At 36.6% G+C, this 12,242-nt stretch overlaps 1 protein-coding gene across 1 annotated transcript; it reads left to right on the forward strand.

Annotated features, from left to right (window-relative positions):
- Positions 1–2,916: 2,916 nt before the first annotated feature.
- On the forward strand, positions 2,917–11,885 carry CLEC1B (C-type lectin domain family 1 member B). Its single transcript, XM_080811877.1, has 6 exons — positions 2,917–2,998; positions 3,606–3,704; positions 4,725–4,844; positions 4,998–5,149; positions 7,994–8,100; positions 9,930–11,885. Exons 1-6 carry the CDS (start codon positions 2,935–2,937, stop codon positions 10,072–10,074), a joined length of 687 nt encoding a protein of 228 aa, XP_080668003.1. The 5' UTR covers positions 2,917–2,934; the 3' UTR covers positions 10,075–11,885.
- Positions 11,886–12,242: the final 357 nt, after the last annotated feature.

The following is a 12,242-nucleotide window of genomic DNA, read 5'->3' on the forward strand; positions in this document are numbered from 1 at the left end:
CTAGCAAAGCCTCTGGATTTTGGAAAAGGAAAAAGAAAAGTTTGTAATCTCTCTCTCTTTTTCCTGCAGTTCTCTGCTTAATTTTTGCTGAGTAACTCAGCTTGTATTTATAGCATATGTAGAGGAAGAAAACAGAATGAAGACTAATATTATCAGGGACTCCTTTGACACTGAGGGACTCTGTACTCACCCAGCATATTTCCTAACACCTCCAAGCCGAGTTCGGGGGTTACAAATAAAGGCAAATATAGGGGCGCCTGGGTGGCTCAGTGGGTTAAAGCCTCTGCCTTCAGCTCAGGTCATGATCCCAGGGTCAGGTCATGATCCCAGGGTCTTGGGATCGAGCCCCGCATCTGGCTCTCTGCTCGGCAGGGAGCCTGTTTCCCTTCCTCTCTCTCTGCCGCCTCTCTGCCTACTTGTAATCTCTCTCTGGCAAATAAATAAATAAAATCTTTAAAAAAAAATAAAGGCAAATATATTTTTGTGGAACATAGATCTGGACGTAAGACCCTCAGCCTGCAGTTAGTGTTATCAAATATCCAAAACCCAGTGATGCATTGCAATCATTAAAAGGGGAAAAAAAAAAAAAACAACAACAAAAGAAAGTCCAGAGGCTGATTTATAAGTAGGAAAGGAATACCATCTGAGGCTTGGGTTTCTTAAAAGTACAATTTTAAGTATTCGCGAATCAAGTTAAGTCCAGAATATTCCTTGCTATTTGCAAGAATGGGATGTTTTATGACTCATCCAATTGTCCAAGACCTAGAAAATGTGGAAACCATAACAAATCAAGCTGTTATGTCTCATACCTCCTGAAAGTATCTGCTAATTGAACATGAAAATGTTTACAATAATTATAAAAGCTTCCAAATGTCCATGGATCTTGCACTTACATCTTTGATTTAATTTAACTATAAATTTTCAGAAGTTACATATTTGGTTACTAAGAAAAATGAGTAAAGGTTGACTGAAAAACTAACTTGAACTAAACCCTCCACATTCTTTTCTGTCACTAAGTCACAATTATTTTTTCAGGATTTCTGTATATTTTAGTGGGGGAAAAAAAAAAAGCTGATGTAAGATAGTGATGGGAAGAACATGGAACAGAGGAGTAAAGGTGGAAGAAAAGCCTCAGGACTTGGTGTATGAATAAAGGCGGCCAGAAAGGGAGGGCTAGAATAATTCCCAGGCTGTGCTGAGAGATGGGGGTTAGTATGCACTGCTAGGAAGAGCTAACAGTCCACTTTGGTTGAATGAGAAATTACGCAGATGGAAGCAGAGGTAGATTAATGATCATCTAAAGATCTGAATTTACCCTGCTTATGACTGGGAAACACCGAATATTTTACCTGAGCTACAAAACCTAGTGAAAAAAATGGGTGTGGGGCTTAAGAAATTTGATTCTTTGATTTTCAGTACTTTAATTAGATTTGACATTTATTAAAAGTGGGGTTTTTGAACAATGATTGGTTTTTAGTAAAAATATTTAAATCATGCTAAGTTCAGGTTCCTTAAATCAGGCAATGCCTTTCATGCTTGTTTGTTTGTTTATACTTTACCTCACTTTTAAAATTATTTGAGTTGTGTAGGGCAAGAAATTTTAAGATGAAATATTATTTTAAGTGAATTGACAAAGAATCAGAGTGAAGGAGATAACAGAAAGGAAGGACAAATATGTACAAGATGTACAAAAAGAAACATTAGTAATCAAAATACCTGCTGTGAGATCTTATGTAATTTCTATATTGAAAAGTCTAAGACACTATTAACTAAAGAAAACATAAAAATAAGATTATTTATAAGAAAAATGCCTAGAAGTTACTTAGAAGAAGGGAAGTCTTCTGGCCATAAAGGTTTAACAAAAAATAAAAAAAAAATCTGCTCTAAAACTATATAAAAGCTACCCTAATGACAAAATAGACAGCACCCTCACTAACATCCTTACATTAGTACAGCAGCTAGCCTTCTCTAGCTATTCTTCTAATTCCTGTCAATGTGAGCTGCAGTAACAATTTGAAAACCCATTTTATAGTTCAATGTGTTTAACTATAGTTATAGTTACATATAGTTACTATAGTATAGTCACAGTCCAGTGTGAAGGGCACTAGGAACCTGTCCCTTCCACAAATAGCTCTTCTTTGTAGCACCACTGTACTTGAAATTACACAGTTTCACATAAGATTTTTCCCTTCCTGGATGTTACCTTTAAAGCGAAAACATCACTGAAAGACAGTAATCACTAACTCTATATTATTTCACTTTATTTGATTGTTTTTTCTTTAATGCCTAAACCCAAGCAATATGAAGTCTGCCTCCTGTGGAGTCCTCAAATTTTTAAACAATATGATTTGTGAACGATGCAAGAATTTGGATGAATTCTAGATCATAATTAGGAAGGGCGCCTTCTAACACAAGACCTTGAAACATCTACTCTAGGTCATTTTTGATCAAATTATATTAGACGTGCTCCTCACAATGGAACAGACTATGTATCTGCTCATGTTTTATCCACAAATTTTCGTCAGAAAGCAGTTCATTTAAACAATACTATTTAGACTCCACTAAGGTTAAGATGAAGCACGAACTTTTGTTCTTTGAAAGGATATAATAAGGAGACATTCCTTCATTCAGAGTTGAAGATAAGAAAACAGGAAACAAATGTGATATCTACTCCTTTACTGCAAGTTATTATTTTTATATTTTTATGCTCAAGGTCCATGTATCTCTGAACAACTATGAAAGGGCTTCCTGGAAGAAAAAAGATCCAAAAAACAAGAACAAAACAGGACAAAAAAATGTGCCCCAACTCATATAACTCCACCTTGCCAGAGAGAGGAGGAACACGGACTGGCAGGCACTGAAATCTATAAGAGTGGACACTGCAATTTTGCGAAGTCATTGAACCCTGAGCTCACTTGCAGTCCAAGGGAAGCCATGCTGGACGAAGATGGATACATCACCTTAAATATTAAAAATCGAAAGCCAGCTCTCACCTCAGGTAAGAATACCCAGAGCCAGGGATTTGGAAGTTAATTAATGAAATAGATCAACCCCACTTTCCTTTTTCTACTAGTGATAGCACGTATCATTTTGTTTTATTTTCCTGATGGCCTTCCTGCTCTAAAGAATTTGAATAATACCTACTTAGGCTCAGACAGATTTATTTAGATATAAGCAACAGGAGATAAAAGCAGAGAACTTTATGTTAAGGCTTATATAGTTTAATGTTGGGTGGAATAGAAACCAAGAGAATAAGAGGAAAGAATGTGTTATAACCTCATTTTCTTAGTTGTTGGCAAACAGATGTGATTCTTCATTTGTTGCTTATAAAAGCGATGGTTTATGGGGTTGGGCACAAAACAAGACACACAAAACACAAATCTCTGTTTTGACTCAGAGAAAAGTCCATTGGGAAAGGATGGACATGTGGAATGGGAATGGGCTGTACTTGCTACTGATGATCCCCAAAGGAACACCAGCAAGACCTGGCAACAAAGCTGTTTACATCACTCAGAAAGCCTTGAGAGGGCAGGGGGCAGGGGTGACACTGCCCCATAGCTACGCCACACTGCCTGCCCCCTAACATCTGTATTCTATGTCTACAGTTGACCCTGCTTCCTCACCTCTGTGGCGTGTGACGGCTTTGATTCTGCTGGTCTTGTGCATGGGGTTAGTTGTTGGGCTGGTGGCTGTGGGGATGATCTGTAAGTATTGACTCATTGCAAAAGACTTGTTCTGAGGAAAGCACAACCTGAGTCCTGGTGTATGCCACTAAGCTTGTTTGTCACTGTGTGTCTCTTTGTTGCTGCTTCAGTCATCTAATACTTGACTGCCGAGACATTCTCAATAATGGAGAGCTCTGAGTTTTCCTTCTGATTCAAATCACTTTAATTGAAATTATTTCAAGAACTTTAAACTGGTCTTTAAGATCCCCCTTAGTCTAGATCCACACTATCTTCTCATTTTTTTTTCCTCTCTATCCTGCATATCTTCAGTTCCAGCCAACATGGACTTTTCTCAGTTTCACAGATAGATCCTCTTTCCCTGTCTGAAATTTCTCTCCATTGTATTCCCTCTTCCTAAAATGCCCTCCTTCTCACTTTGTTTAATGAATGCATTTACTTTCACTCAGAAGCAATTCATATCCCATCTCATTTACACATATTTTCTTTTTATAAATCTAAAAGCCCACAGTATCACATTACCATCCATGTAGCTGTTGCTTGTTTGTGTGCTTGTTTATTTGTTCACAAGATATTTTAGAATCTTTTGTTCGCCATTGTTTATTCACTTGAATATCATACTACTTTGGGCACAAGAAATCAGTATTTTTGAAATAAATGGATATTTTGATATTACATGAAAAACAAAATAACAGATGTCATTCTCCTCTGAAACCTGCTTAGAAATCTATATTCAAAGCAATATCAAAACATTTGTTTTGGGCATGCAATTTGATCATGGCTTTTTTCTTATTTGTGATTTTCTCCTTCGTAGAGTTCATGTGTTCTTTTGGATAACCATCAGGTGTCAGTTTTGCATAGTTCCTAATTTGTACTTTACACCCCCCTTTACCCAGACCCCTTTGCAGTGCTCATTTACTCATGTGTATCTAGTAAATACTTTCCAGATTGACAGTTCTACTGAAAGTAAAGTTCATTGTGAGGTCTTTGCATCACCCTTATGATTCCGATTACAAATTATTATCTAATTTTTACACCTAGCTGTCAGAGAGCAAAACCACCAACAAGTGGAGAATAAAAATGTCTCAGGAACTCTGTACCAAGTAGCAAAGAAGTTCTGTCAATATTTAATAAAACAATTGGAACAAAAGAACAGTGTCAGTAAGTATGGTTTTGTAACCTCTTCATCTCCCCTCCCCCCCAGAGTAGTTCTGTGATGTTATCTGTAGGGAATCTGGAGATCTGCAGAAGACACTGATTATGGGGAAAGCGAAAGTAAAAAGTACAGATTCCTATGCTTGGTTTCACCTTAAGGCCATAAATGCAGCCCATGTGACAGAAACTGGAGATATTATGGAGATAGCTGCTATGGATTCTTCAGGCGCAACTTGACATGGGAAGAGAGTAAGCAGTTCTGTATTAACATGAATGCTACTTTGCTGAAGATTGCCAGCCAGAACGTTCTGGTAAGGAGATTCCTATGTCAAGTATACTCGAGTCATAAGAAGAATCTTAAGTGAAACATATAAGTATATTTTTTCTCTTGTCTTCCAGCCTGTGCTCATCTGAGAGCCTTATCAAGCCCAGTAGAAATGACCATATTTAAGAACAGAAAGGGGTAACATGAACTAATGAGACTAGGGTTCAGGTATTACCTCTGTGACAAGTCATTTCACTTTTTTCAGCTTCCTTGATTGCATTTACTAATCCATAAAAGGATCTGAAAGTACGAAGAAACTCTAGCATTGTAAAATATAAATAACACTGTCATCCCAGTATTACATGAGTCCTTAGTTCCTGCTAAATTGTTGAGCAATTGAACTTGAACAAACCATGATGCAGACTTCACCTTTCCATAGGCTCTTCCATAGTTTTGGGAATAATCTCATCTGTGAAACACACAGGATTTCAGTTGAAATTTTTCTACTAAACATGTCTCCTCTTCTACATTTTCCTCTTAAACAGCTTCTAACAAAGGTTCTACTTTGAAACAAAATATGTTCACATCCACTTATGCACTCTCCCTTTATTATTTAATGTAGCCTTTCTCTTTTTTGTGAATCCTGGGAACAAAACAGAAACCAAGCCTTGGAGTTTCCCTTCTGCCAAATAATAGATTTATTAAAACATTTTTAAAATGCAGAAATTATTTATGGTGCTTAACCTACAACTTCCAATATGGTATTTATTCACATTTTGTATGTTAAAAACAAAAGCAAGTAGAAGATTTGGATTTGGGCTTCTGCATACATTAAACTGAACTCAAATAGTCAAGCCAGTCATAGTCTACAGAACTGTTGTAATTGATTAACAAAATTGATTATACTTTTCCTGAGATGAAGTCCACAGTAAAGGACCAGACATGAGGAGATCATTCCCTTGACACTCATGATCATTTGTTGCCTTGTTATTCTAACTGCTGTACCACTCACTAACTGCTTTTGTGGACTCAAACTCATAGAGAAGATATTCAGGTAAGTAAATTAACTTTCTTTCCAATCAGGCAAAATAAGAGAGTGTCCTAAAATGTCAATTTCAATAACAAGAGGCTAAATGGAAGCATACAAATATGTCTTGAATCTTGGTAGTCTAAACTGATGCCAGGTTGGAGGTTTATACATGAGAGAGGAAGTAATGTCATTTTTGAGAAACAAAGAATAGTTGAATTTCAGGGAGAATATACTTCGTATAGTGAAGTATATCATGTGGATGTATTTTAAAGAATAGAACAGGAGTTAACAGAAAGGGGACGGGTAGCTCACGCTTTAAAAAATAAGCAATCCGGGGGCGCCTGGGTGGCTCAGTGGGTTAAAGCCTCTGCCTTCGGCTCAGGTCATGATCTCAGGGTCCTGGGATCGAGACCCGCATCGGGCTCTCTGCTCAGTGGGGAGCCTGCTTCCTCCTCTCTCTCTGCCTGCCTCTCTGCCTACTTGTGATCTCTGTCTGTCAAATAAATAATAAAAAGAAAAAGAAATAAGCAATCGGGGTGCTTGAGTGGCTCAGCCAGTTAAGCATCTGACTCTTGGTTTTGGCTCTGGTTGTGATCTCAGGGTCCAGGGATTGAGTCCCATTTTGGGCTCCATGCTCAGCGGTGAGTCTGCTTGAGATTCTTCCCTCTGCCCACCCCCTGATCACGCTCTCTCTCTCTCTCAATCTAAGATAGATAAATCTTTAAAAATATAAATAAATAAGGGGCGCCTGGGTTGTTTGGTTGGTTAGGTATCTGCCTTTAGCTCAAATCATGACCCCTGGGTCCTGGGATAGAGTCCGAGGTAGGGTTCCCTGTTCAGAGGGAAGTCTCCCTCTGTCCCCTCCCCGCTGCTCATGCTCTCTGTCACTATATCTTTCTCTTAAATAAATAAAATCTTTAAAAAATAACAATAAATAAATAAGCAGTCAAAAGTCACTTTCACACATTATCTCTTATTCTGTGTCTCACGTCTGTTAAGAAGCTTGAGTCATTTTTTTATTTGCCAAGAATGTACTCTCACCTATCTGTTTTTCTGGAAGATATGAGAGTATATGACTATTTGACTCTTTTTAATTTTGTTACCCATTAATTGATTGATTGACTGATTGATTTCTCCGTTAATTTGCCAAATATGCACTGGAACTATTCCAGAATCTGAACCTCTGCAGTTAATAAAACAGAGAGATTATGTTCTACTTGGAGATTATGTTCTACTTGGAGAAAGAGGCAATAAACAAAACAAATGAGTATAGTGTATCATATAATAAATAGTGATAATTCCTAAATAAAAAATGTAAGTTAGGAAAAGCAAATGTTGTCTGTAATCCCTTTGAGAATGACATCATATAATTCCTTTTACTCAATCAACCAAAACAAATTAATATTTACAATATAAATATTATAGGCTACTACAAAACTAAGTTGAACAATGAAACCAAAGCAAGTAGAAGCTAAATGTAGGGAGTAATAATGTTTCTCCAACAATATATTTCTTTCTTTATTTTCCTTCTCTAGTCGTTCACCATTATCTTATTTAAGAGCCAGATTTGGTACTCTATTTGAAACTCTAGTCTTCAGTCAATGGAAGATAAACATACAGAAAGGTTACAATATCTGCCTTCTGTAAACATTTTTTTCTGTATTCTACAAGCAATTTTTTGTTCTAAAAAAAGTGAACTTGGCACAATTCTAAATATTAAATATAATTAAGTAACATTCACATAGACATACAATCTAACTTCTTGTTGTTGTTGTTCAGGGTCTTACCATGAATGTCTTTACATCGTTACAAGAATTGTGCAAGCAGGTTGACCATTATATTTGTCTGTGTTTGCAATAGGAATACATGAAGTCCAGGACCGGATTAGTTCGTTGGGTTGGATTGTCCCGCAAGAACTCTAATGAGGTCTGGATGTGGGAAGATGGCTCTGTGCCCTCCAAAAATGTGTAAGTCAATGGGCATTCAGACTACAAGGCACAATGAGCAGATTTTATTCTTGAGATCCTCTACCTTCTTGAAGACAAGCTACTTAAATTGGAGGTGGCTCCTAGACCTACTGTATACTTATATAGAAGCAGCAGCACTCACTGACACCCTACTCCTAATAAGTGAACCCTGGTAATAAGACAATTCTACTGTACTTACTTTCCCACTCCTCTGCTCTTTATTTAAGTCACAATCCACCCCTGTTCTGATATTTTTCCCCAGTCATTTCTACCCTCAAATTTACCATTGGAATGTGTGTGTGTGTGTGTGTGTGTGTGTGTGTGTGTCACTTGATCTGGCTCCCTTCACATATTTTTAGAACAAAATCATCATTCTTGTTATTTTATGGTTGAAAGTGATTGCATTGAGGATTCTTTTCACTTTTCAGTATCATTTTACCTACGTCTCCTCCCCAGGGGTCTCCAAGATTCAGGCACACCATCATTCACAAGGTGGTTCTAGTATTCATATCATAATGCTATATCCTTCTACAGATAATCCAGGCAAAGGAGGCATTATATTAAGAGTTATTTAATGTGGCTTTCCAATCTCCAATCTCAAGACCTTTGGTCATCTTGTATATCAAAACTGTAAGGTCTCTCCAGTTAAAATTAAAACTGATAAACACAACTTGTACGATCTGATCATTACTTAAATTTTCAATTCATTTTTTCAACAGATACTAAATATTTACTGTGCGTAGGAGCAAAGGATACTGCAAGTATAAGCAATCTTCTTCATAGATCTTGAGCTTTATCTCTTATCATTTGCTGCCTCCTTCACAATATTGCAGGCAAACTGGTGAAACCTCTGTGCTTTCAACAAATAAAACTTGTTTTGTTGTCTTAGGGCTTTTGTACTTACTGTTTTCTTCTAGAATGCTCCATGTCCAGAACTCCATGATGGGCTCCCCTTGTGACTCACATCTCTGTTTAAACATCACTTCCTCAATGAGGTCAACCTTAATTACCTAAACTAAGTTAGGTTCCTTCCACCCACATTCACTCAAGTCCATTATCACACCATTTCATTTCTTCCTAACTCTTACCACTCTCTGAAATTTCCTATTTGTTGGCTTCTTACCAATATTGTCCTACTATAATGTAAGTTCCCCAGTAGAAGGGACCATGTGTCTATTTACTCTACCAATACTGGCACACACAACAACTTTGGCACATAGTTGGTATCCCATAGATATTTGGCAAATAAATTAGATCTATAAATTCTCTGTCCCTTTGTCATAAGCAGCACAGCTGGGCACATAGACAAGCTAATAGGCGATTACAATAGAGTGTGCTGCCTTATTTCTGTTACCCTACAACATAAATCTTCATTTCAAAAATATTTAATCAACTTACTTTTCCTTGAGCTTATTCCAACTTTGTGCATCTATTTGCCGTACAGGGCTCTCCTGTCTCCTCTCTGTTTACCTAAATCCTACCCTTCTTTCGAGACATAACTGAAGTGTGATCTTCTATGGAAAGATGAAAAGATAAAAGCTTTTCCTGTCATTTTGGATCCCATCCATCTTTTTCTCCCTCCTACTGTTCCTACTGCTCACTTTTCGCTTAATCAAAGCTGTACTGAATTGCTATTGATTTAAGCAGATGTACATACTTTATATTCACAAGCATACTGAAAATTTCTCAGTGATCTGAACATTGTTTTTTACTTTTATCCCCATACTTTGTATTTCCACTTTGTGTGACAAAATACTTCCATGCAGAGTTGAATTGTTGACTACTTATATAGCTCTTGGAGGAACTCATTCTATCTTTTCCATTCACAGGTTTGAGCTTTCTGGAAATGAAAGAGAAAATATGAATTGTGCTTATTTTTATGATGGGAAAATTTACCCTACCTTCTGTAAGAACAAGCATCATTTGATGTGTGAGAGGAACGCAGGCATGGTGAATGTGGACACACTACTTTAATGCAAAGAGATGGGCGAGATGTCACAGACAAGTTCTTGATTATACAATGAAAGATCTGGGTGAAGGACTCAGTAGCCATAAAATTGCTTATTTTTCCCTTTATTCCCCTTGGAGTCATCTTTATATTATCTTTTCTACCAATACCACCTCATCCTTTCTTTATATATCCCCTTTTACTAAGGGATGATTTCATCCCTTCTTTATACATCCAGAATCCTGTCTGTGAGTTGATTATTTGTTCTCAATTCTTCTGCTTCCATGGACTTTCTTCTTGATTTCCATTCCTAATTATCTCAACATGGTATGATTCACCACATCTTTAGATATAAACATACACACTTTAAATTGAAATAGGAAAGGCTAGGACTTAACTGACTTAAGTTGTGCAAAATATCTAAGTCTGAAAGACATCATAAAGCAGTGGAAAGAATACTAAACTTGGAAGCAGTAGAACAATCTAGATGGTGTGATTACTTATAAGTACAACTATGGACCAACAGTCATGTAGCCTCTTTACTATGCATTTTCTCATATTTCAAATAGTATAACACCCATGACTTCACAGTTGTACAACCTAATAAAACACTAGCTATGTCAGAAATTCCATAAAGGCCAACACCGTGACTTTCCCATTTGTCGTTCTATGTGAAGCACCAAGTGCGATTCCTGGCTCACTGGAAATGGGAAAATAGTTGTTTCTCATTATGTGAGAAGCACACAATCTGCAAAACACTACACAATTATAATTTGGATTCCAGGTCCACTTTTGGTCAGATTCAACAGCAAAAGAATTAAAGTTTCATTCTGTGCAAGGAAAATAAAATTTCTGTGCAAGGAAATTGATAGTGTTTGACTTCTTCACAAGGCCTTTAGGCAAGTAGACAAAACAGCAAGTACAAATGTTTTATCTTTTCCTGACAGTTCTATGCTTGGTTTTGGCTGAGTAACTCATGAAGTATTTATAAATATGTGGGGAGGCACCCTTTCACAGGATAACAGGCAAACTTTGCCATTCTTTCCCATAGCTTCCCTGAGGCTCTTTTTTCTTACATCAGTAGTAATAAAATTCATGAATATGAGTCTCAAACATCTGAACTGAGATGTTTGTTAAAACATGCGGATGTTCAAACACAGATACTTAAGGTTCTCAGTTGGAAGGCTAAGGAGACACTGAGACCTCTGCTTTTAATAAGCTCTCCTACTTGATTCTGATACAAGTAGTTTTTAAATACATTTCGAAAAAATTACATTGACACTTACTCCCTATGTGGCTTTTGCTAAGTTACTCTGTTTCCTCATTTATGGAATGGGCTTAACATTACATTTTACTCATAAGTAATAGCAAGGATCATTTAATATAGTATATAAAGCATTGAGCAGAGTATCAAGCATGTAATAAACACTCAATAAATATGCATTATTTTATATGTTTGAGTACTAATACTCAAAGACACTTGAATCTTTATCTTGTTTTAGACTATCAGTAAACAATCAGATTTTGAGGGACTGAGGAAAAATAATACAGGTACCTCAGATTCTGCTTCTACTTCAAACGTCTTGAGATCTTGGGTTTTCAGGGATAGTGTCATTATTTTACTGTTTTTTACCTGCTGATTTAGAGGAATGGAATAGGAATTAATAACTCAGAAAATCATCCAAAAAACAACCAACCATGTCTCTGGACTTTCATGTTTTATTACCTACAAATGGAAAAACATATATTTATATATTACTATATGGCACAAGTAAATTTCAAAGAATAATGTCTTAGTTTGTGGCAAAAATGCAATTAAAATATGTTAATCAACCAACCAACTGTGCCTACAAAGATTCTTTTTTCTGGTACTCATATCAAAGTCATCTTACACATGAAAGCAGAATAGCACAGATTTTAATAGCACAGGCTCTCTGATCAGACCACCTACTTTCAAATACTAACTCTTTCACTTACTACCCAAGTGAACTTCAGTAAATAACTTGACTTCTCTGTTCTTCAGTGTACAATTAAGTGACAATGTACTCGCAATAGTGCTTACTTCACAGAACTGATTTGAGAATCAAAGTAATTCATGTAAAAGCCTTTTGAAACAGCACTTGGAATGTAATGAATAATAAGTAACAGGTGGTATGATCTAAAACATCAAAAGCAATAAAAGTAACATTAGTCC

Source organism: Martes martes (assembly GCF_963455335.1).
Source record: "Martes martes genome assembly, chromosome: 8".
In the NCBI taxonomy this organism is placed as follows: Eukaryota; Metazoa; Chordata; class Mammalia; order Carnivora; family Mustelidae; genus Martes; species Martes martes.

Bases quoted from the DNA above. Each gene is read 5' to 3' on its own strand.
- CLEC1B (XM_080811877.1), top strand. From the start codon at position 2,935: ATGCTGGACGAAGATGGATACATCACCTTAAATATTAAAAATCGAAAG. The intron at 3,705-4,724 runs GTAAGTATTGAC...TTTTACACCTAG, and splicing joins GGTGGCTGTGGGGATGATCT to CTGTCAGAGAGCAAAACCAC. The intron at 8,101-9,929 runs GTAAGTCAATGG...TTCCATTCACAG, and splicing joins TCTGTGCCCTCCAAAAATGT to GTTTGAGCTTTCTGGAAATG.